This window comes from Argiope bruennichi, chromosome 1 (genome assembly GCF_947563725.1).
Source record: "Argiope bruennichi chromosome 1, qqArgBrue1.1, whole genome shotgun sequence".
In the NCBI taxonomy this organism is placed as follows: domain Eukaryota; kingdom Metazoa; phylum Arthropoda; class Arachnida; order Araneae; family Araneidae; genus Argiope; species Argiope bruennichi.
In genome coordinates, this window is record NC_079151.1 from 132,368,931 (window position 1) to 132,392,723 (window position 23,793).

The window sequence follows — 23,793 nt, forward strand, 5'->3', positions numbered from 1 at the left end:
AAGAAAAGCCTGATGACAGGAAATTTCTGAATTCAAGATTTAAAGAAAAAGTGAAATTATATATCCACAAAAATACGCAAAACTAATGAAAAAACCTAAACTTGAAGTTAAAATTATCGAGGAAAAATAAATTCTAAAACAAGATTCTGAACCAAAAATAAAGATGAATATTTTAATTATTAGAATGGAAGAATGGTTTCATAATACATAAAAATAAAATGACAAAAACTTTACTAATATTTAGATAAATTCTTAATTTCTTATATAAAAATGATATCTAAGTTATTGAAGTAAATAATACAAGACATTTTCCCATTTCTTTTTACATAATAATCTCGATTAATACAAACATTTTATATAATTCAATAATTTGAGGAAAAATTAAAATTTATATTAACAAAAAAGGCAAGAATAACCAACATTTTCAACATCTGTATTTACCTTTCAGTGCTATAACTTTAGATGTGGGATTCATAATAGCAGAGTCGGCAGATATTGGCCTTCGAATTGGGTTTGTGGGATTACTCATATCAATTATAACAACCTGAGCTGAATCTCCAACTTTTTCACGGACACAAATAAATTTGTCCGATTCCATTGTAAGATTGTTGAAGGTGATGTTCGCAGCATTGATGCCAATTGTTGTAAGCTAAAATAGAATTTTTTAAAATGTACATTTTCATGTACATTAAAAATGTACATGAAAATGTACATTAAATGTAAAAAACCATATTGATTATGTAAAAAATTATAAAATACACTTTTAAAAAATGAAACAACGAATAAAACAGTTTAAAATCTAAAGCGAGATTTTAAACTTTAAATGTAGATTTAAAATAAAAAGTCTTTTTTTTTTTTTTTCCTTTTGAAGTAATAAAAGATAAATTTTTAAAAATTAGAATTTTGTCTAAAAATATTCCTTAAAACCCATTTGAAAAGCTTTCAAAGAATCCATGCATTAAAATATAGTATTTTTTTAATAAGCTATTTTTATCCCTCCCCCCCCTCCCATCATTAGATAACAGACAACTATAACGTTTTGTCATGAAATATTTATTCTTTTTACTGTAATCAAATGTACATATTGTAAATTATTGATAAGAAAAAATCAATCTTTATAACAAAAAACATTTACTTGGTAAGAATAAATTTTTAATAGTATTCGAGTGAGAATCAAATGCTAACAGAAATAATTCTAAAATATCTTACAATGGATAAAATAATAAATTTCTTTAATAAAGTGACAACTAAAATAATTTTGGATCAAAGTTTCCATCAGTTCTACATCTAAAATTTTTACATTTCAGCTTTTGATCATTTATTGATTAACTCGTGTTATTTGATCACAGAATATAGGAAGTATGTCCTTGTTACTGGAAATGAAAATGTTAAAAACATTAAGTATTGTAACAATATCAAGCTCGGTAATTTTTATACAGAAATTAAGAATTCCTTAAATATTTCCACAATAGCGAATAATTTCCCATTTCAAAACTTTCTTATAATTAGAATTGAGATAAAAACTGAAGGGGGAAAAAAACGAGCAAATATATAAATTTAAAATAAATGCTGCACATAGATTTTAAATGCTCCATAAAGTAACAACATTAAATAAGCTTAATTCATAGTAAAATAAAAAAAAAAAAAAAATCTAGTTAGGTTCTTCCCATCCACCTCCCATTCAATACAGTGAAAACTTAACACTTTGGTCTAAAGCTAAATTAGCCATTCAAAACAGTTGGACAATGCGAAAGGGTTTTCACCTTCAAATGACAAAATAAGTACTAGTGAAATAATGAACTTTAATAAAAGCATGGACTTCATTGATAATTAATAAATTTCTAAGAAATATATAACCAATTCAAAATTATAAAATATTTTAAAAATTCAGTAGAAAATAGTTTAAAATTTTATAGGTATTTTAAAAGATTTTTAAATACAATAAAATATAAAAATATATAACATGTAACATATATAATTTTATTTCTACTTGTATATGGGTTGAATTTTAGCATTTTTTAAAAATACATTTAGAAGTATATGATAATTTCAATTTAATTTCTGGGATTATTTTTACACTTACAATTATTTTTTATAGAAGATTTAAGATTGAGATGATAAATAATGGATTTCATTTAATCTAAATAGGCCTCCTCTAGTACCCTAGATGGATTTTTTTAAAATATATATGAACTAAAAAATTCTACAACACAAAAAATAAAGTTATAGAGAGCTTTATAATTATGAAAAGGTGGAAGTTTCAGAAAATTTTCCTGTACTACATATAGTCAATTCTTTAAATTACAATTATTTTATTTCTCAAAGTTGCTTTATAGTTTTAAATCTACAATTAAAATTATGAGAATTTGTAAAACATTATTCAACAAAGCAGAAAAAAAATATTAAACTCTTTAATAAAAATCTGTTATACTAGAAGTAATTGATTTTTTTAAAACTATTCAAGTTAAAAATATTTAAATAGTTTTGCATAGTCTTAGAATGATTTTAAATACAAAAATTATATTTCAAAATTTTTTTTAATAAATTATGATCAACTTAAGAATTTAATGTTACAACTTATATCCAAATAGTTATTTACAAGTGTAAAAATATTCACTTGAAATTAAATTACAGAAATTTGCAATTAATATATAGGTAACCTCATTTATAAAGGAAAACAAAAGAGAATAAGCGGTTATTTATTTACTCAAGATAAACAAATGACTAAAAAATTATAGGCATACAATATAGATTATAGTAATATAGTATAGAATATTATTGTAAGCAACAAAAATACAATAAGTTACAAAGAATGAAAGATAAGTTTAGTATTTGTAATAATATAAGATTATATTTTTTTAAAAAAGAACCAAATTTTAATTTCAGTTCACAAAACCAAGTACTATAAATCTTATTTTATAAAATTATATTACTTGAAGTCCTAATCTATCTCTTTTTAAATAAAATAAAGACATCACAAATTGCCTTATTTGAAGAACTAGTTTTATTTTGCCAGTTTTATCATACACAAATTAATTTTTTAATACCCTCCCTTCCAGCCTAAAAAAAGGCTTTTTTTTTATAATTTAAATCAAATTAATCTAAACAATTCAGAATTTTATCATTCATGAATATTTGAATTGTAGAGTTTTATCAACCAGGAACTATTGATAATACCAAGTCAATTCTTCAATAACTATTTAAAGCCAATCTATATTTTTAATTAGTTTTTCATTGCTTGCTTCTGAAATTATAGCAAAAGAACTATTTATATTGAAAGAAAGACAGTTGAATGAATGGATGACTTACAGACATCTTAAAGGACAAATAATCTTTAATACCAATTTACTTCCTACATAATTTCTTTAATGTTTATAAATTGTTTTAATGTTATATGCAAATTAAATCAATTATATAATTTTATTAAATACTTGATACAAATGTTCTTATTTAATTAAAATTATAATAAAATATTTTTATAATTTAAAACATGATAATCTTAAATTGCACAAACAATTATAGGATGTTACTTTTATTATGTAATATGTGTTTAGTTTCCATGAATTTTAAAAGATATTAAACAATGTATAACATTCAATGTGACAGCAAAAGTCCATCTTGCATAAAAATGAGGATTAAAAAAAAAAAAAAAAGAGCATCATGCAATGCTTTTTAACTCGAGCACACAAATGCTAAATAAAAGGAGATTAATTCAGATCATAAAAACCTATAATATGAAAAATTTGTTTCAAATTTTATTCCAATTTGTAAGAATGATAAGGAAAAAATGGAACCCCAAGAATCAATACATATGTGCCAGGTAGATCAAAGCACAGAGACAAAAAGTGTTTTTTTTTTTTTTTTTTTCCTTTTTCTCCCCTCCTTACTAAGGAGGTCGGGTAACATAAAACAACAACAAATAAAAATAAGCAAAAGATGCTGCAGCAAAAGAATACTTTATTAATTATGGAAAATGTATAGATAAGGATTTGATTTTCTTTAAGATTCTTGAATTATTAAAGAAGAATTCAGTTTAGGATGAGTCCTGGTTCATTAAATTAATTGTTATACAGCCAATGATTTCTTATTCACTCATTAAAAACAGCCAAGCCCTTCCTAGAAAATATCCAAATTTTCAATATTGTAAAATTATTACTGTTGGTCAACATGACTGATAGCACATCAATTTTTCTAACCAGTAATCGAGGTTTGGTCTTGTATATTTATGCTAAACTAAGAAATATTGCCAACTGGTAATGTTTAAATGTGGTAATTCACAAAATGTAACTGTCATCCAACTATATTCTTTAGTTGATATTTGCCGACTTTTCAAATGTTTGGGTTGATTTTAACCAAGATTGGTGAAAAATATGTATTGTTCTTTAGTTCTATCTCTATTTCTTTATTTTCTACAATTAACAATTTGTAAAATTTTTATAAAAATACTAATAATTCTTATCTATTTAATAATACTATCAATGATTTGATAAAAACTGAAGAAAGTTAATGAATTGAATTCAATTGAAAATTCAAAACTATAAAAACCTTAATTATAATTTCCATTTATGACTATTTTTATCATAATAAAGGCCTTTAATAATTTTTAAAAATTAGATTAAAATTACATAATTTATTCTATTTATAAAACTAATTGGAATTATATATGATACAAATAGCATCTGTTAATCAATTTAAATAATTGTAAAAAAATTATATATGATATAAAATTTACAGTTTACTCCTAAAAAACAGTACTCCTGTGAACATAGACATAATTATACCTATTAATGGAGTAAAATGTCAAGACATTTTTATTTCTAATGTTCTTGATAATTTTAATTCTTTTATGAAATTGAAAATCAATAGATGTAGGAAAAAAATTTAATTTATATATAAAAAATAAGTTGTTATTTATTGAAGCAATTGGAGAAGTAACTTCAATTACCCAGTTATTACTATGAACAGCCAGGAGGAACCGTTTTCCCTACAAGCTCTCTGGCTGAGAAAGCCGTGTATGTTTTCGCAAATAAATTATATTGTATATATTCCATATATATATTAGTTTGAAGAAAATTTGGATGATATTCTAGATAATCTCATTTATATAGTTGAATTATTCATGGCAAAAATCAATTGTTTGTCATCATTAAAACTGTACTTAAAATTATTCTAGTTAAAAATTTAATATTCCGATACATGAAGGAGTAATTTTATAAGAAAAGAATCATTAATTTTAATAGCTTTTATTTATTACTTTTAAATTATTAACTTTACAAAAATTTGCAAGATAAAATCCTCAGAATTTGTTGGAAGGAAGATACACAACAAAACATACTGTTTAGCCATTGACTAACAGTAAAATATTAATATGCAAGTTGTACCGAAATTAGAAGGTTATTGGTTTGGCATTTTTAATGCTTTGGCAATAAAGGTTATTAGCTATTGCACTTTAATACTTTCAAAATGATGTGAACAAATTAAAATGTATACTATTAATATACAAAGTTTCATCCCAAACTGAATTTAATGACTTATGACCTTTTTTGCATTAAGCTTGCATCTTTTCTTTTGAGCATTGCCATTTTTTATCAACCAGCATTTCTATAAAAACCTAAAGAGATGAAATCATACAGAAGAGAAATTCATTCCCTAGTACCCCTTTCACACCACCCATCAGAAAGTATCTAATAATTTCATTAATTATGGAATTTAAAATATAAAACTCAAAATACTGACAAATCACATTACACAATTAAAGCCTGATAAATTCACATATTGTTTTATAGTCTAATTAGAGTTATCTATTACTCGGAACTTATGATAATTTGAAATAATCTATAAAAATAATGAAGTATTTTAATCATAAAACTTTGTTAACCAACATGGTTCTATATATGTATTAATTTCAGCTAAAAGATATGTTTATTATATATAACTATTTTTGAAATGCCTTGATTTTGTGTTTCAATTAGAAATTTTTTATCTGAAGTTCATTTTTAGAATTCCGTCTGCAAGAAGTTAACATGCTTTCTTTGCAATTTCTAAAACAATGAATGAAGACAATTTCCTGGATACTGTATGTTTACCATTGGCCTGCAATTAATATACATTTTAATTAAAGCAAATAGTGAACATAGTCAAAAGATTAACATGACATCTTTGGCAATTAACTACTATTATGCAGTTAATACACACAAGAACACTTATTTTTCATAATATTTAAAACTATTTTCCTGAATTAAAAATATTTCAATTCCTAGTAGTTTTAATTCTTTAACCATTTAATTTAATAAATTTATCAAGAATTCATATTTAAATAAATAGTTTAAGATTTACAGTAACTCACAGTTGTATCACTAATGACTAATAAAAAAGAATTATGCAATATTATAAACACTTTAATTTTATAATCTCTCAATGTCTATTTTTTAAGTTATTTCTTTTGTAGCTGCTTTTTTTTTTAATAGACAACATCATAAAAGACAGCTAACAGTTTTGAAAAGATTTGAAGTCAAACGAGTACCATATGTGTCAATATTCAATGTAACAAAAATACATTAATATCATTATATATATTCTTCCCTTGTGAAATTAAAAACAAATGTTACTATTACTTTAATACAAATAAGATATTTTACAAGATCTAATTTGCTGCCTTAATAAACAAATTTTAATCTTGTTAGACCTAAAATTAAATAGAGATTAGATTATACACCAAATTTAAAACATTTTTCAATTACTTATAAAATCTAAGTAAATGTTTACAGGATATACAGGATATAACTTCATATAACTGAAGTTATAATTAATATTAAGTGATCAGAAGAATAAGTATTTTGCAGAAAAATATTGCATCAATAAAATTAAAATTTAGTTACAAAAGGTTAATCATTAAGATAATGCTTGTTTTGAAACATTAACTTTATTTTTGCTTCTAAAAATGAAACTGAGGTCAATTAGGTCAACTCAAATGCAGCATTTCTAATGAACTATAATCTAAGGTAATGTTTAATCAATGGAAACTTAGTTAATATACCAGCACTCTTTAAGCTTTCTTATAAATTAATTCTTAAACTAAATAAAACAAATTTGGCAAATATTTTTCCTTTAGAATTATTAGATTTTATTTCAAAAGTTCTTATTCGAGAACTTCCGTACTTTGATATAGCACATATAAATAAAAACATGAAAATGAAACTACCTCCAATTAGCATTGTGTGTATACAACTCAACCACAGGGAAACTAGTTTTGGTTTTAGTATCAAATAAAACCATTTCTTTCCAAAACGTTCCTAATTTTAAAATAAGAAATGATTAAAACTTTAACAATTTACAATGAAGCTAACTTTTTTAAAGAGAACGCCACAAATTAGTTTGTCAATTAGGGGCGTTTCATACTTGATCTTAGCATTACGTGGTCAAGTGAAATACATAATAAATTATCGGAAACTCAATATAAAACCTATTTGAGTTACAAAAATGACAAATTAAATACGTGATTTTAATAAAATTTCATTTATTATGTAAAAATGGAAAATAAAAGTGTAGGTTTTCCGGTTAGATCATGAAGCTTTAGGTCATCACCCTTCATAATAATATGATCTACTTTATAAAATTACCTGCAAGTGTTCTTGAAAATGAATCGGCAAGCCTTGGCCCGTCATCTTGAACGTCAAACGTTCAACTTAAAAAAACTGAAAAGGGGGAATACACTGAAAGTTAGAAGTATTTAAATGTCCAGCAGATTGACATGTAACCACCTACGACCACCACCGCACCACGGCACAAAATGGCGTTTAAAGAACACCGGCTTCTTCGCTGTAGTAAATAATGTAAAAATCAAATTATAGGTCACTTGAAATTTACGTTCAAAATTATGTTTTTCATATAAAATATAATGTTTAGAATAATTAAACATGAGCACAAGTTTTAGTATTCTGTAAATGATATCCAAAATAATTTTAATATTGTGAAAAAATAAGGCGCGGAATTTAAATCAAAACCAGAACAATAATGATTAGTCGTGCGTAAAGCGTTTATTATAAGGATATTTAAAATTAATTTTTAACGTTTTTTCTTACATTAGTTAATTTATTAAAAGTAGAATGCTAATAACTGATACTGCACTCTACTGTATTGATACTGCAGTGACGTTCACGAGGATTTCATCACATCGTAATGAAATACTCGTGAACGAAATGTGGCAACTTTTGCCTATTTAACTGAAATCTATTAAAGAAGACTTGTTTCGCAGAATTTATTGTGCAAAGAGTGATGTTTAATTTGGAAATGTGATAAATTGCTTCTGTAGAAAAACAATTATGTTCATTTCAACCAAGGATTTTTTTTATTCCTTGAAATAAAATTTAAATTGGATGCTGTTATGCTGTTGGAAACCAATAGTAAAATGCACGATTAAAAATATAGCTGTTTTTAAACCATATTAAAAATATTGCAAAACTCATTATTGAAAACTCTGCTATTCGATGGAGTTAATTGAATTCTGCACAACAAAGTATACTCTTAAGAAGCATTTTAACAGTGAATTTGAAATCTTTAAAATGGTAGTTAGTTCCTGATTCATAAATGCATCAAACTGTTATTGCAATTTAGGTCCTTTTTTAAGCTCAAACATTTTTTGCCTCTCAAAACACATCTAAGTCATCATCACTTACTGTATTAACTCTAAAAGTCTTTAAAAGTGCGAAATTTCTGATTACAAATGCATTTTAAAACTAGTCGTCTTTGACAACCAGTTGGTTCATTGAAGATAATGATATAGATATAACTTATAGGATATAACTGATAGGTATTGAAAACATGTTATTTTAATAACATATGTTCTGTTCATTATGTACATGGAGCTTTAAAATGACTATTAACGATTAGTGCGTTTCATTTAAGTTCAAAATTTCATGCGACTGTAATTACACTTTTTTGGGGAAAGGGGGAGGCTGTAAACTACACAGATATTAAACGGAATACTTGTTTTTTATATTTGAACAATGGTAGAAAAACACTCGACTAAATATTTGATAAAACAATAAAACCAGTCTGAATTTCAAGACAAGAATGTAATCCCTGATTTTCAGTGTTATTGGAAACAATGAAAGCAGTTTGAATTTCAAGACAAGAATGTAATCCCTAGTGTAAGAATGTAAGTGTTTTGGAAATTAAATAAAAAATAATTTTCAATAATTTCTAAAATTGAAGAAAAATTTGTATGACTATTAAATCATATCATTAAAAAGATATTTTTTTTTTTAAATTTTAGAATAATATTCATTTTTTGTGCAATAATACTTTTGGAAGTTGACGGTGCAATGCCAAAATTCAACTCAATTTTTAATGCATTAAAATTCCAATTAAATTTTCAAAAAAAATCGCTCCAAGATTCACTTTCCCATTCTTCAAGATTCATATGTTCCATATTTGGTAGCTTTTTGGTCCAAATGTCTGGTCAGTTGAATGGCAACGCGCACATACTTTTATTATTTATTTCGTTTATTGGAGACTGAAAAAAAGACTGAAAAGATATGTTGAAACGTTTTGCATTGCCAAAAAAATTCAAAAGAAATGCTAATATTTTGCTTCTTTTATAAGGCTTCGTTTGATGTACTTTTATTCATCAATAGGTGGTGCCGTATGAGTATGTATCAAGCAAAAGTGGTAAATATATATATATCTATACTTATATAAAGCTTAATGTGTGTGTGTTGGCGCTGTGTAGGCCAAACCGTTTGACCTACAGCTACCAAATTTGGTACATGTATACCTTAGAGGTCGGGAATGTGCACCTGGGGTCCCTTTTTTTGAATTTTTAATAAAAATTTTAATTATTAATTAAAAACTAACTTTCCCGCCAAAAAATCTTTTAATTTTCTCGAACGCCAAGTGAGTAAGGCTAGGGTTTTACCAAATTTTTTTCCCCAACAGTAATGAGGCTAGGGTTAACATTTTTTGGCAGATTATTTCAAACGATTCTGTTTATTTTCTTAATGTTTTATGCATTTAAAATTAAACCTTGTTAATTAATCGATCTTTCAGATTCATTCTGAAGTACTTTTGAATTAAAATAACACAGAATAAAGGAAATTAAAAATGTCTAATCTGCATAGCGTTACCCCAACTGGAGCAGAAAAATTCACGCATTTGCGTTACCGTAACTGGCGTTGAAAATTCACGCATGCGCATTGTGTTCTGATTGTTGACAATATTATCAACGGATGATTCTTGATTTAAATTATTTTTAAGTTAGTTGCATGCTTTTGTAATTAAATTGTATTTATGTTAGTTATATATTTTTTGTGTATGCTTATAATTTTAAGTACATCGTTTTTTTAAGTAGTTCCCCATCCTTCTCCAATCTTTTCTGTCTAGTTCATACCAACTAATTAAATAATATATATATATATATATGCATCTAGATTATTAACTAAATAATAAATTGAATTACAACGGCTAAATATATCTTCATGATATATTCCTATATATTTAAATTTATAAAATATGCGTTCCATTAAACTAAATTAAATTATATATAAAAATAAGCCTATGATCTTAGCATTTTTATTTTCTCGTACGCAAAATATACAAAGAGAAAATATTGGAACTTTCAACCATTAAAATTCGAGACTTTGACGAATCTCTACGTTTCATACCTTCCTAAGTTTGAAAAAACATGTTTTAGGAATTATGTATATATGCTTGTCGCTCTGTTTGTTTATGGAGACGATAATTTAAAAAAAAAGCATTGAAAATGACAAATGAACTTTATTACTTAGAATTTACATTAAATGTGTAGATTTCAGTTCAATTTAGGAAGCAATCCATTCTGAGATGTCTATCTGTCGGGCTATATAAATGCATAATAACTACCCAAAAAGCAAAATAGATAAACTTCTGCATCTAAAATGTAGATTCGTATCTATCAAAGATCAAATCTATCAAAGTATTGACCGTCTGCCGAATTGTATTTTCTCTATCATATAAATAACACAACTCAAAAATGGCAATGACTTAAATAAATGAAATTTGTTACTTTATCTTACAACTACAAGCGTAGTTCTATGTTAAATTCGGTAGAAAAATTCATCCAAAATACTTATTCTATTTTCTGTTATTTGTACACTAACTGTATTTTAATGATTAATCGCCAAAGATCAAATATACGCGAGATTTAGAAAAAGGCTAGATTCAAACCAAAGCTCGATCTTTTTTAAGTTTTCTAACTATTATTTGTCAATGGCCTGTAGTTAATGCATAAATGCCGGGTTTTTCTCAATGCTATACTAAGAAGCACCTAACTTTCATGTGTGGCAATAAAAAATGTGTACTCATGGCTATCATGGTCTTTCCCAAGGTCCACAAATTTATGCAGAGATAGAAATAACATCTTTAATAGAAAGTATGCGAGAAAGTTTCGAGAAGACTACTCTCTATGGATTAAAATGGTGAACAGGAATAAATCTGTAAAAAAGGTAGATCTTCGATATCGCCGCTTGTAAGTCAGCATTTTTTTTTTTTCATTTACTTTAAATATTTAAAGCCATAAGGTTGATGGATGAGAATCGGATATGGCGAGGACCATAAATATTGTGCCTCGAGCATGTATTTATCCTCCTGCTTCTGGAATTTTTGTTTAAATATAAAGGACACAAATGCAGAAAAGTAATTCTAACATTATTTTCTGAGACATAAAAGATTTTTGTACACGTTGACTTTTAAATACTTTAAACCTATTTTGATGAATCTATTGATATAAATTTTAAAAAATAAAACATTGCTTTGAGAGTAACCAAAGGATAGTCTACCTCCGCAGTAAAGATTTTATCCCCCCCCCTTCAACCTCGCCATATCTTGGGTTAAGGCGAGAATGCCTTGCATAGCAACAATGAACAACAGTTACGAAATTAAGATTTTGAGAGTGAATTTAGCATTTTTACTGAATCTATCGAACAAATTATGTATTTTGGATAAATTTTTGTTGACCGATTAAAACCAAAATTTGATACGGAACTACAGTTGTAGTCACAAGATTACATACCGAGTTTCATTGATTTAAATTCATTGCTTTAACATGCATACGAATGTACAGACCGACAGACGGTCAATACTTAGACCGATTTGGTTCAAAATCTGATAAGAATCTATGTTTCAGATGCTAAGTCCACATGACAGAATTTATCCATCTAGCTCTTTATGTTTTATAGTTATCTAGTTTACTTCTTCTTGAACAGCCAAACAAATAGATTCCGTGTGCCTTAGTACAAAATTTGATTTAAATCTACAAATTTGGTTTTAAGTCCATTTATCAAATTTCATCCATGTTGCTCATAGACAGACAAAAATAACGCCAAAAATGGGTGTTTCGAATTCAGAGAGGTCAGAAATATGGAGATTTGAAAAAATTTGGTTCGAATAATTTTTTGACGATTATGAGGCCTTCACCATACTTCATGAGCGAGAAAGTAAAAATGGGTCTCCTAGAATTTAAAAAAAGTTTACTGTAATCTTTCTTATTGCATCAATGTGGTTTGAATTAAAAATCATTCATTTAAATATAATGATTTATGAATTCCATGCAGTCAAAATTTAATCAAAAATCCCAATTCGGTTGCTGAACTTATTTTGAGAGTCTGTTATTATCCGTTTATAAAAAACAACGTCTCCTTTTCAGAAAAAAAAAGTTTCAAGTGGGCAGATTTTACATTCCAGAAACATTTTTCACAAGACCGCTGATTAAAATGGTTATGGTGGATGATGATGCCATCATTTGTATCTAAGCTGTGAAATTAATTTTAGTTGATAATTGTTCAGAATTTGTAGAAGAAAATTTCATTTTAAGGGCCTCTTAGAATTTTATGATCTTCCCAAGCTTCAATCTTTTCATTATCTTCATGGGGCTTCTTTCTTTTATTAATATGTACTTTATGAAAACATTACGACGAAGCTTTTTCTTGTCTTTCGGAATTCATCTTCAAAGTTTTTTCTTTTCCCCTCAATAGATTGCCATAGTAAAGTTTCAGATTTTTAACTAAGAACTCATTTCTTTTCCAAGTTCTGTAGCGAGGTTTTTTTGATAGCATAACTCCAATCGTTTTGAATGATAAATAGGAAATATCTTCCGATGAATTTTTCTTCAAGAGTGGTAAAATTTTCGCTTAACGTCCTCCAATACTACCGAAGTATCAATATTATTATAGTTTCATAATATCATAATATTATTATTGCATTTACACGATGAAAAAATACACGACATCACAATATATCAATGATATTACATCATACATTTAGATATTTTATGATCTTTACAGTTGTATTTATTAACATATATAAATATAATATCACTAAATGCAATATCATTACATACACAAAATGTATTTTTCTTGGACATATATCCTCTTTAACTGCTACTATGAATATTATTCGAGGATCCTTCACATCTTTGCCCAAAACACCCAATAATATTGTTAGGATATTTTCACGATATTGTCTGACATTCGGACAGCCATACAATATCATCAAGATATTGTATGATATCTTGTAATAGTAGGTATTGTAAAATATCTTATACTAATTACATGTCGCTTATTACTATAATTTATGCTTTTGAATTTTCTTGCCCTTAAATTTGCCACCACTATGTTTTTCGGCAGCTATGTACTCACAAATGTTAGTAGCATGTTAATATCAGCAAGTAATTTTTTAAACTTTGTTCCTGTTATCTGTGACATCTATTATCTTCCTATTATCTGTTACTATTTTCTCCACATTGCATCCAAAACAATTGATTCATGATTGAATTCAACCAAATTTTGCACTGTTATTATTTAAGACAAGAGAAAGCGTACAGTCAGATTTTTAAAGAAAAAAATTAATTAAATATATATTTAATTAGAAATTAACCAAAATTTCATCTATTTTTCCTCGATACCTTCAAGGGAATTTTTTTTTAATATTTTAAATCCTAAAATTTTATCATTTTAGTGATATTAATTTCATTTCTACTCAACACTTCCTTCAGCTGTTATTAATTATTAAAATGTTTAAACGAATGAAAGTTAGTTTTAATTCTTTACCACTATTATTTTTAAATTTTTGTTTTATTTTAATGAGTACCTTTCTACCACGGCTTATTTTGTTTCAAAGAAATGTTATCGTACAATGCTAAAACTAGACATAAGTCAATCGCTCTAAGCAGAGGGGAGAAAATAAAGCTCTTGCGAATAAATGTAACAGAAAGAGGACAGCAGTAACTTCAGGCTATGTGAAAGTAAGCAATATTTAGACTTTTTTTCACCATAAAAATATTGGAAGAAATTATTTCGAAAAAAAATTACGTTATCTTCAAAATTAACTTTTCAACCATAACAATTTTATTTTTGTTAGTAATTCTTTAGAATATTTAGAAATTTATAGATACTCTTTTTTCTGGTCAACATTAAAATTTTGAACTACTCTCCAAATAGTTTTTAAAATTTCTCTTTTATTTCAATATATGTGCCTTGAAAAGGATTCTATGTATTATAATAGATTCAACAAAAGTGGTTTTTAACTTAAAAATGTTATACTTGAAAGAATTTTAATCCTGAGCAATACCGGGAATATCAACTAGAATACTTGACTTTTTACAAGAATAATAAATATTCTAATTAGTGTAAGTAATATTCCTATTCTAAAAATATTTTTTTTTTAAAAAAATGCTCACAATTTCTAACTTTAAATAATTTTTTTGTAATTGGCGAGATCTTTTTTCTAAAGAAACGATAATTATTTTTATTAAAATATAGATATCAAAACAAAACCCTCATAGCTTGATTTCAAACAGAAATACTCGAAGTAAATTGGTATTTTATATTTATATTGGTAAATTTATTATATATTTTAACTTTTAATGAATATCTAAAATTTCCTTCTTATGATTACATTGCGTCTTATTAATAATGATATCCTAATAATAATATTATTTGCTTGATTATCAACAAAAAGTATTATTTCCTACTTTTTGCTATGCTAAAGAAGTAGTACTCAAAATAGTTTTATCTGTTTTATTTTATAGTTTTTAATGAATTTCATAATTTCTGGATAGGAATATTATGGAATCTAAAAACGAATATTTCACAAATTAATTTCTTGATAAAACAACTTCTATGAAATTAATTTTTAGCTGAATATAATAAATTGATTGATAGTTGTAGTTCTTTTTTGTGTAATGAAAAAAAAAAGTGAAAAGAAGAAAATCTGGACTCTTTAAAATGATTTCCATGTAATGCTATGAAATTATTGTATTTTTTTTTCTTATGTAATTACTTTTATAAATATTGAGAGTTAGTTATTTGATGTTTTCAGTTTGCTTAGAAGAAAGAACATGAAACTCAAATTAGTATATATTGAATAAATTATGTTTATAATTTCAAATTATGAAATATAAAAGGTATGGATACCTTTTTTTAAATCTATGCAACTTATGAATAAATAATTTCATTTTAATTTGTAGAAATCATTAAAGGAAAACAAACAAAATCACACTTTCATAATTTTTATTTACACATTACACACACACACACACACACACACATATATATATATATATATAGAAAGAGAGAGATATATATAAAATATATGTGATAATTAGTTGAAAAAATATGATCCAATGTATGTTTCAATGTACTCACTAATACAAAAAACTAAAAAAAAAACATATTAACTATTTATCAACATTTATTTTTCTAGACACTTAGAAATAATATAAACACAGTATGACAAGAATGTCAATGTAAATGATGAAATCAATTTTATTCAACAGAAACATCCTAGATACTAAAGAACAGTTTTTTTTATCACTAATAAAAACATAATGTTGAACAGTATACTTTTAAAACAGAACATTTATGAAATTTTTTTAAATGCTAAAGTTACATTGATAAAAATTAAATTGAATGAATATCATAAAATAAAACAAAAACATATAATAGAGTAAATTTAATAAACAACAATAAGGTCATGATATATATACATACATATATATAGAGAGAGAAGTTAAATAGGATATAAAGAGGAGTTGAAAGAAACATTATTATGCTTTCACAGAATTTTATAATTCAAAATTGATATGTTACAGAAATAGAAAAAAAAAAAGTGAAACATGCATGTAGCAATGAAGTTGGGAATAAAAATTATATAATAAATGCTGATATGGAAATTGATTTTCAATGAAAAGACCTTTATTTATTAAAACAAAAATCACTGAGGTGCACAGTGTTATAACAGGATATTATGATAACAGTGAATTTCAGTTTAAATACAAGAAACTATTGACATTTCATTTTGAACAATAGAAAAGATGTTTGATATAAATTCACTTTGAATCCATCACAAATCTGCAAATGTAATTAGAAAGCTAGTAATATTCACTTCCACCTAAGTTTAGCATTATAGCAGTTGTTATTTTTGCAATAGGAGTTTGTTTACTTACGTTAATTAAATTTAGATAAGATTTTGTAAAAAAATGCAATGTAATACTCATGTAAACATTTTAAAACCTTCTAAGCATATTCAAAATTATCAGAAATTTCATCAAATGTGAATGAAGTAAATTAGAAATGCACTCATGATTTTGTTTGATTGTATTTGGTGGCAAATCGCTTACCGATTTCTTTTTCTTCGAAGAGTTTTTCTAACAAATTACTGGAACAGCTATATTTAATAAATGGACACAAACTGAAGGAATTCTTCAAAATGATCGGAGCATATCATTGACTTCGAAGGCTTGAAAAAATCTATACCAAAGCTATCAACCCAAGTCAGGTTTGTTGAAAGGAAAATAAAAAAACATTTTATCATGACAGTCACTCTTGTATTTCGCATTAAAGCATGCATCCATCAGCACACCAGTATTTCCTCTGTTAACACATAATAAGAGGAAAGAAAATGACTCAAAAATTATAACTTCAAATGTAAACAAAAAATCCGCTTCATACTTGGCGGAGAACGTTAATGGCAGACTGATCGACGAGAGCGGCGCGGATGAAACTTAAATGCCATGCGCAAGAGGTACATGACATGTGATTTTTACGTCACATGAATTGACCCCATTATCATAATGTTAATGATCTTGAATCTCAGATTGATAACTTTTTGCTTTATTTGAATTTTGGCAATTTTCAACACTTTACACGTTTCGAGAAATAACATGTTGCGTTCATTCGCTTGTATTGGTATCTAATTCGTTCACATTGTCTTGTTGTTTAGAATGGCCTTGCAGGGCGACAAGGGATTATGAATGGTCCGACATCTCTTTTAAGAAGCGCTATTGGAACAAAGCAGTAGTACTTTTTAATTAATTTTTGAAGTGGGAGAATTTTTAATCTTTAGGGGCAAAAAAATAACACAGTTCCAAAGCTATTTGTAATTGCTAAACCACGGAAGACGACAGGGGCGAAAAAATCTTATTATGCACCAGGCGATGCTTACTCCGACTACTCCGCTGCATTGATCTACCCAGCCTCGTTCATAAGTGCCTTCAGAATGGTAAAAAAAATTCAATGAGCTAAATAAGATCAGTTGATGTCTAATCATTTACATTTTTATAGGACATTCTGTATTGAATCATTAAATTATGCCTTTTAGGACACAGATGCCAAAGTACGAGGGAGTTTATTCGAAAATATTCTTTTTTTTTTAATTTTTTTTATTAATAAAATTTTTTTTCTCTTATTAGAATTTCTTTTTTAGAATCTCTTTTTCCACATTGAAGAGTATTTACTAATTTAATTCCTTTCATCACATTTGCACTCGACGACGCATCAAACTTGCATCATGATTCATCTTTTACTCTCTCGTATACAAAGAAAACTGGTCTTAAGTTATACTAGTCTTAATTTTTTGTATTTGTCAAAAATTCGACTTGGACATTTTGATAAATCATCCCATTTTAGACATCCCTAAATATAAAAAGGAAACATCATGTTTTTAACAAATTATGTCAATCTGCATATTTTTAAATACAAAACTTAAAAACAAAACTAGATAGAAAAATAAAATCCCGTTTATGGTCTTTGAATTGAAATTGAAGTATGAAACACATTTTGAGAGAAATCCATGAAGGAAGTTTCTCTATCTGCATATCCACACGATCAATAAAAATTAATACAAGCTATATTAATGAAATTTGGCACATGGAACTATGAATCTAAGTCATATATTCTGTCTTTTACAGCCCTGAAAATGATTATAAGTTTGAAGAAAAAATTTCTACCACATACAGTTTTCAACCGACTTCTTTGAATTAATACCTCTATTAGCATAAATTGTCAAACAACCTTGTAACGATATCTTTCCCTATTAGTTGGCATTAGGAACATCCATCAACATCTTTGAAATATCTTATAATATCTCATTCTAATAGGGATAATATTAATTATGTTTTAAATGCGAATTTTCTGTCGTTGATTAAGATCCAGTATTGTTCATAAAACCAGAAAACTGTTTGGAAATGTTTAAATTTTTGGTAACCGAAGGTCTCTGTAAACTTGGATGTGTTCCAAGTTTTCCTTTCGACCTCTATATCCTGTGGTGACGCTTTATAAGCCAGATAACAGCTACGAGACATGAGAAATTTCTTTTGTCTAGTGGTCTTGTTACTCGGCTACGAACCCAAAGGTTGCGAGTTCGATCCTCGCTTATCGCTAATAGCAACATTGGTGACCCGATGATGCAAAATACGCAAACCTTCATACAACTGTTGTGGTGCCCTTTACCAGAAATAAATAAAAGATAATTGAAGCTGATAAATAATCAGCCAATAAAAAAAAATGGATAAGACGCTACAGCCAATATATCACCACTAATAACAGCAAAAACAGGACAAAAAATCGTTCGTCTCACCTCCGACGAACTGAAGGGGGAGTAATGTGGTGACGCTTTATTAGCCAGATAACAGCTACGAGACATGAGAAATTTCTTTTGTCTAGTGGCCTTGTTACTCGGCTACGAACCCAAAGGTTGCGAGTTCGATCCTCGCTTATCGCTAATAGCAACAATCCTGGTAAAAAAAATGTTTGGCTTCAAAATCTGCGACCTTTAAGGTATAAAATCCTATTCTACCTTAAAGCTGCAGCATATGTGGAGCTCAATAGTCAATAAATCTAACGTCGAGGATAAAATCTACCCGCTAGTATTTTCTGAAGACCATAATGCCATTTATAGAATATTCTCCGAATTTTTTATATCATTGTAACATAGGTTCTTCTGAAATATAAAAGAAATAAGCCATTATTTGTAAAGTAGTATCTAACGTAAATCTTAAGGCTGAATATGATTTCGGCACAAAATTCTTCATTTACTACCATGCATTTATTTTTCGGCTTTCTATCACGACACGTTTTTTATTAAACGATTAACTGTGATTTTGACTGTTTGAATCAGAAGTGCTCACGAGCCCCGTTCATTCTTCAACGTTTTTGCGAACGTAACGTGTGAAGTTTTTCATTCCATTGTAAGTGAGCTTGTTTCGTGTCCCTTGCGACTTAAAAGGTATAATTTTTTTCTTATTAGTTCAATTATTGCACTCTGTTTATAGAATTTGACATTTTTAGCCCTAATATTATTGAGTAATTTAAAATTTCCTTAAAACTTAGAAAAATGAGATACCACGTGCATGCGAGTTAAGCCTACACCTCTTGCCTTACTGATTAATGAATGCAGTGATGAATAATCTAATTATACTGATGAATATGTTGAAAAATAAAGGATAAGGATTAAAACAGATTATTGCCCACTTTTATTATTCAATAATCTGAGAGTTCTTTCTTCTTATGAATTATTGAACTAAGTAGCCGGAATGCATTGGTCAGTTAAATGCAATAAAGTTAACTTATGTCGTATATGGTTACTGTTTTTTTCGTGTATTTTATTCTAGTGATACCATTGCACATTACTATCGCAAACAACTTTTTAAAACTTAATGGATATAACAGTTTGGATTAAAAAGGGGATTTCAAAGAAGCGTGCATTCTCAGACTAATTTTTTCTGGGACTTATAAAAAAATTTTGGTTTCGCTATAGTAAAGAATAAAAAAATTTTGGTTTCGCTATAATAAAGAAAAATCTAAAATGTTTTTACTTATTTGAATATATTTTTTTTTCAGAATGCGTTACTTAGCCGCTTACATGTTAGCCTCCCTCGGAGGAAACAAAAGTCCATCTGAGAAAGACATTGAAAAGATCTTGTCTAGTGTAGGAATTGAAGTTGACAAAGAAAGATCCAAGAAAGTAGTGTCGGAACTGAGTGGTAAAGACATTAATGAAATCATCGCAGCTGGTAAGTTGGCATCATACAGTTTACTTATATATTTTAGTACTCTAGATGATTTTGAGTGTTTATAACTTGCTTGTCCTATACATACCAGTTGATGCTCTACATACTTACTCTTAATACTCGTATCTATTAAATTTTTGAGAGTAGATGTTTTAGTCTAATTACATTTAATATTCTAGTACTTTAAGCATTTCTACATTTAATTTGTATATTAGTATGAAGTTCTGTTCATTTGATAAGTATGGTTAAAAAAGAATACTTGGCTGGAATATTCATTAAACCTACCTGTTGATAAACATAGCAATTTCCAGTGTTACTGAATGGTTGATGAAGTTCATTTTCTCTTTGTAAAATAGGTCATGATTATTTGGATGGTACAAGTTTCTTTTACATACCAATTTTCTGTAAATACATTAGTAATTAAGAAAGTAAATATTAAATTTTATTGCAGTTGTCCAATGCATAAACGACAGCATTTTTTGAAATTATGTTGGGAGTTGAAATGTACAAAACAGCAGAAGGGTGGTAATTGTGGACAATTTTTAGTTAAATGTAGTTTTGGGGTTATACTAAAGATACTTGCAAATTTTGTCAGAGATATGAAGTAATCGAAAAAAAGGTTTGGATAACTAGTGAAAGGGATTATTAACTTTTATACTTGAAAACTATTAAGCTTAGTTGGCTTTTGAAGGTTAAAAATTACTGGAGAAATTGAATTGACAAAAGATTAATTAAAAAAATATCTTAAATATCTATTTCTATCTAAATTGTATATATATGACAAAAAGAATTTTTGTTAGAGTAGTTCCTAGTACTAAATTAAATTTGTTTAACTGTGGCAATTTCAAAATGCTGACTTCTAAGAGATGAGAAATTTTGGATCAAATCTGTAGTTGTAAGTCTTGGATTTTTCTATTTTCTAGATAATTGTATGGATTTTATCATATTGCAAGTTTATCTTAACCATTGGAATTGTGGCTTGCAGTTAGATTCACACTCATACATAAAATTTATTTGAAATGTCACTTATTAATATTGAATTCATTTTATTTTGATATAGAAGCTATCAAAATAAACTTCTGTTACTTTCCTATAAATATAGTATGTAAAGATTGACTTTTATATATCCTATTACAAAAGTAGTTTTCAAGTGCAGTCTCATAGAGAAAAAAAAAAAAACAGTAATAGCTCGTAAGTAACCCAATTTTATTGTTTGTGATGAGTTTTCTAATGTTTGGTTTGACTAACATTGATAAAATTCTCAACTGTATTTTTTTTTTTTTTTAAATTTTACTGAAATGTCTTACAAACAATAGATGCATACATGTCCATAAATTTAGATTCATCAGCAAGTCTTGTTAAATGCTTTCAGATTTGATATACTTCAATCTTTTATAACATATCTAAATGTTTAGTTTTACATTTCTATGTTTTATTTAACATTTAGAATAAAGAGTAGTTGGTTATTTGATCAATAATTCCACTTGAGTAGCTGGTTTAATTAATGACCTTAGACTTATTGCTATTGGTGTTAGTATTGTATACCCATCATTCTGGGCAAGAAAGAAAGGATTTTTCTTTCTAATCTTTGTTGGGTTATATAAATTTCACTTTTAATCTGATGATGGTGTTTAAAATCTCCATTGTCTTTCATGGGGTGAACACATTTTTATCAAGTTTTATTTCAGTATTTTCACCTTTTTCAATTTAAAAGTATACTTTTAGAATAAAATGTCTTTATTCTTTGATTTATTTTGAACATTTTTGTCTATTAAAGCATTTCACTGATAATTAACTATGTATAATATATCTGATATCAAAATTGTGCAAAGAAATCATACATACCCAGCATTCTGGGCAAGAAAAAGACTTCATTCAAGTCTTGTTTCTAATCATTGCTGGGTTATATAAATTTCACTTTTAATCTGATGATGGTTCATAATAACTGTTGTCTTTCATGGAGTGAATACATATATTAAATTTCGATGCCTGATGTGATTTTGGTAAATTTTTAATGTGTAATGGTAAAAAAAAAAATTCAATTTTAGGAAAATCAAAGCTTGCATCTATGCCTGCTGGTGGAGCAGTAGCAGTTTCTTCTGGTGGTGCACCTGCTGCAGCAGCAGGAGGAGGCTCGGCTTCACCTGCAAAGGGTAATTTGATATTTTCTATTTAAAAAAGTTAAAATATTTCATAATAGAATTTTGCTTAAAATAAGTGTTTGCATTATATATTCACTTTTGGTATATTTAAGTAAATTATATAATTAAAAAATTTCTTTTTTCTTGCAGAAGATAAGAAAGAAGCCAAGAAAGAAGAATCGGATGAATCAGACGATGACATGGGATTCGGTCTCTTTGATTAAAGTCTTTTTTACTCTTTATTAAGTTGTTTTTATTATTAAAAATTGTTAACATAACACAGAATTTTTATTTTTTTAGGGTGAGAAATAGTTTATCTTTTTATAAACGAGATAATTAAACATCTTTATTTGAAAGATATATTGATTAAAGTACAAATTCCTTGGAACTTTGAGAAATCAGTTTTAAATTGATTATTTATAATGTAATCTGAAACATAAGGGTTTAAATATTTTTATTGTGGAGTTTTAACTTGTTTCATTGATGCTTTTAACTGTTAAATAACTCGGATCATTACTATTGTTGAGGCTGAAGATTGCCTTTACATAATTTTAAAGAAAATAAAAACCCTAGTTGCACAGAATTTTATAAAAATGAAGGAAAGAATCATTGAATTATTTATCTTAAAGTATTATTGAAAATGAAATTTATAATTCTATCACTTTACAAAAATATAAAGATCAAATGCTTTTAATCTCAAACAATTAATTCACTCAAATTATACTGTTGTGAACAAAAAAAAATTCGTTATCAAATAGTATGCCAATCTTAATTACAACAGTACACAGTATTTACCGATGTGTTTTGATTTGTATACATTTTTCTCATTTATGCATTTACTGTTCTACAATATTGCCAAATAAAATTAAGCTCTATGAAAATGTAACTTTTCAAGATATGCTAAAATATATTCCAACATATTTGAAAAGCTAAACAAAAAGTAGGGCAGTTTAACCTACCTAAAATTAGAGTTAAATAAAATTGAAGAGCTTTATTTTAGGAAAATGGTAAATGTAGAAGCATTATTTAAAATTTGACTTAAGATCTCTGTTCATTTGGAATTGTAGCATATCGTGAATCTATGAATACACATTGAATGTGGTTAAGGCTTGAGGGGGAGGTGGACCTGAAATGTTTTACAGTAAGGTACTTACCAAGAGTTGCTGACCAGAGTAACGGGCATTTTTAATGAGTTTACATCTGTCGTTTGAGGAAACTAAGAGTAGCAGGAATCAATGAAACAAATGTATGGAATTTTTTTATTGAACAGTTGGGATCAAATTGACCTTTTTAGTTGCAGTTGAGATTGAGATGTTCTAGCGTGAGTTTCTC

The 23,793-nt window shown here is 27.0% G+C and overlaps 2 protein-coding genes across 3 annotated transcripts in view; one reads left to right on the forward strand and one right to left on the reverse strand.

Moving 5' to 3' along the window:
• LOC129965531 (clathrin heavy chain 1-like) overlaps positions 1-7,798 on the reverse strand; it is a 32,033-nt gene extending 24,235 nt beyond the window's left edge. For both annotated transcript variants that reach the window (XM_056079516.1, XM_056079508.1), the window contains exons 1-2: positions 7,620-7,798; positions 442-649 (exon numbers count right to left, since the gene is read on the reverse strand). In XM_056079516.1, coding sequence (XP_055935491.1) covers positions 442-649; positions 7,620-7,664 — 253 coding nt within the window. In that variant the 5' untranslated portion in view covers positions 7,665-7,798. The remainder of the gene's footprint in view (positions 1-441; positions 650-7,619) is intronic.
• Positions 7,799-19,391: 11,593 nt separating this feature from the next.
• Positions 19,392-22,703, forward strand: LOC129977926 (60S acidic ribosomal protein P2-like). The gene is made up of 4 exons (XM_056090595.1): positions 19,392-19,536; positions 20,151-20,323; positions 22,369-22,473; positions 22,612-22,703. The coding sequence occupies exons 2-4, from the start codon at positions 20,152-20,154 to the stop codon at positions 22,683-22,685; spliced, it is 351 nt and encodes a 116-aa protein (XP_055946570.1). The 5' UTR covers positions 19,392-19,536; position 20,151; the 3' UTR covers positions 22,686-22,703.
• The last annotated feature ends 1,090 nt before the right edge of the window (positions 22,704-23,793 follow it).

Bases quoted from the DNA above. Each gene is read 5' to 3' on its own strand.
- LOC129977926 (XM_056090595.1), top strand. From the start codon at position 20,152: ATGCGTTACTTAGCCGCTTACATGTTAGCCTCCCTCGGAGGAAACAAA. The intron at 20,324-22,368 runs GTAAGTTGGCAT...ATTCAATTTTAG, and splicing joins TAATGAAATCATCGCAGCTG to GAAAATCAAAGCTTGCATCT. The intron at 22,474-22,611 runs GTAATTTGATAT...TTTTTCTTGCAG, and splicing joins CTCGGCTTCACCTGCAAAGG to AAGATAAGAAAGAAGCCAAG.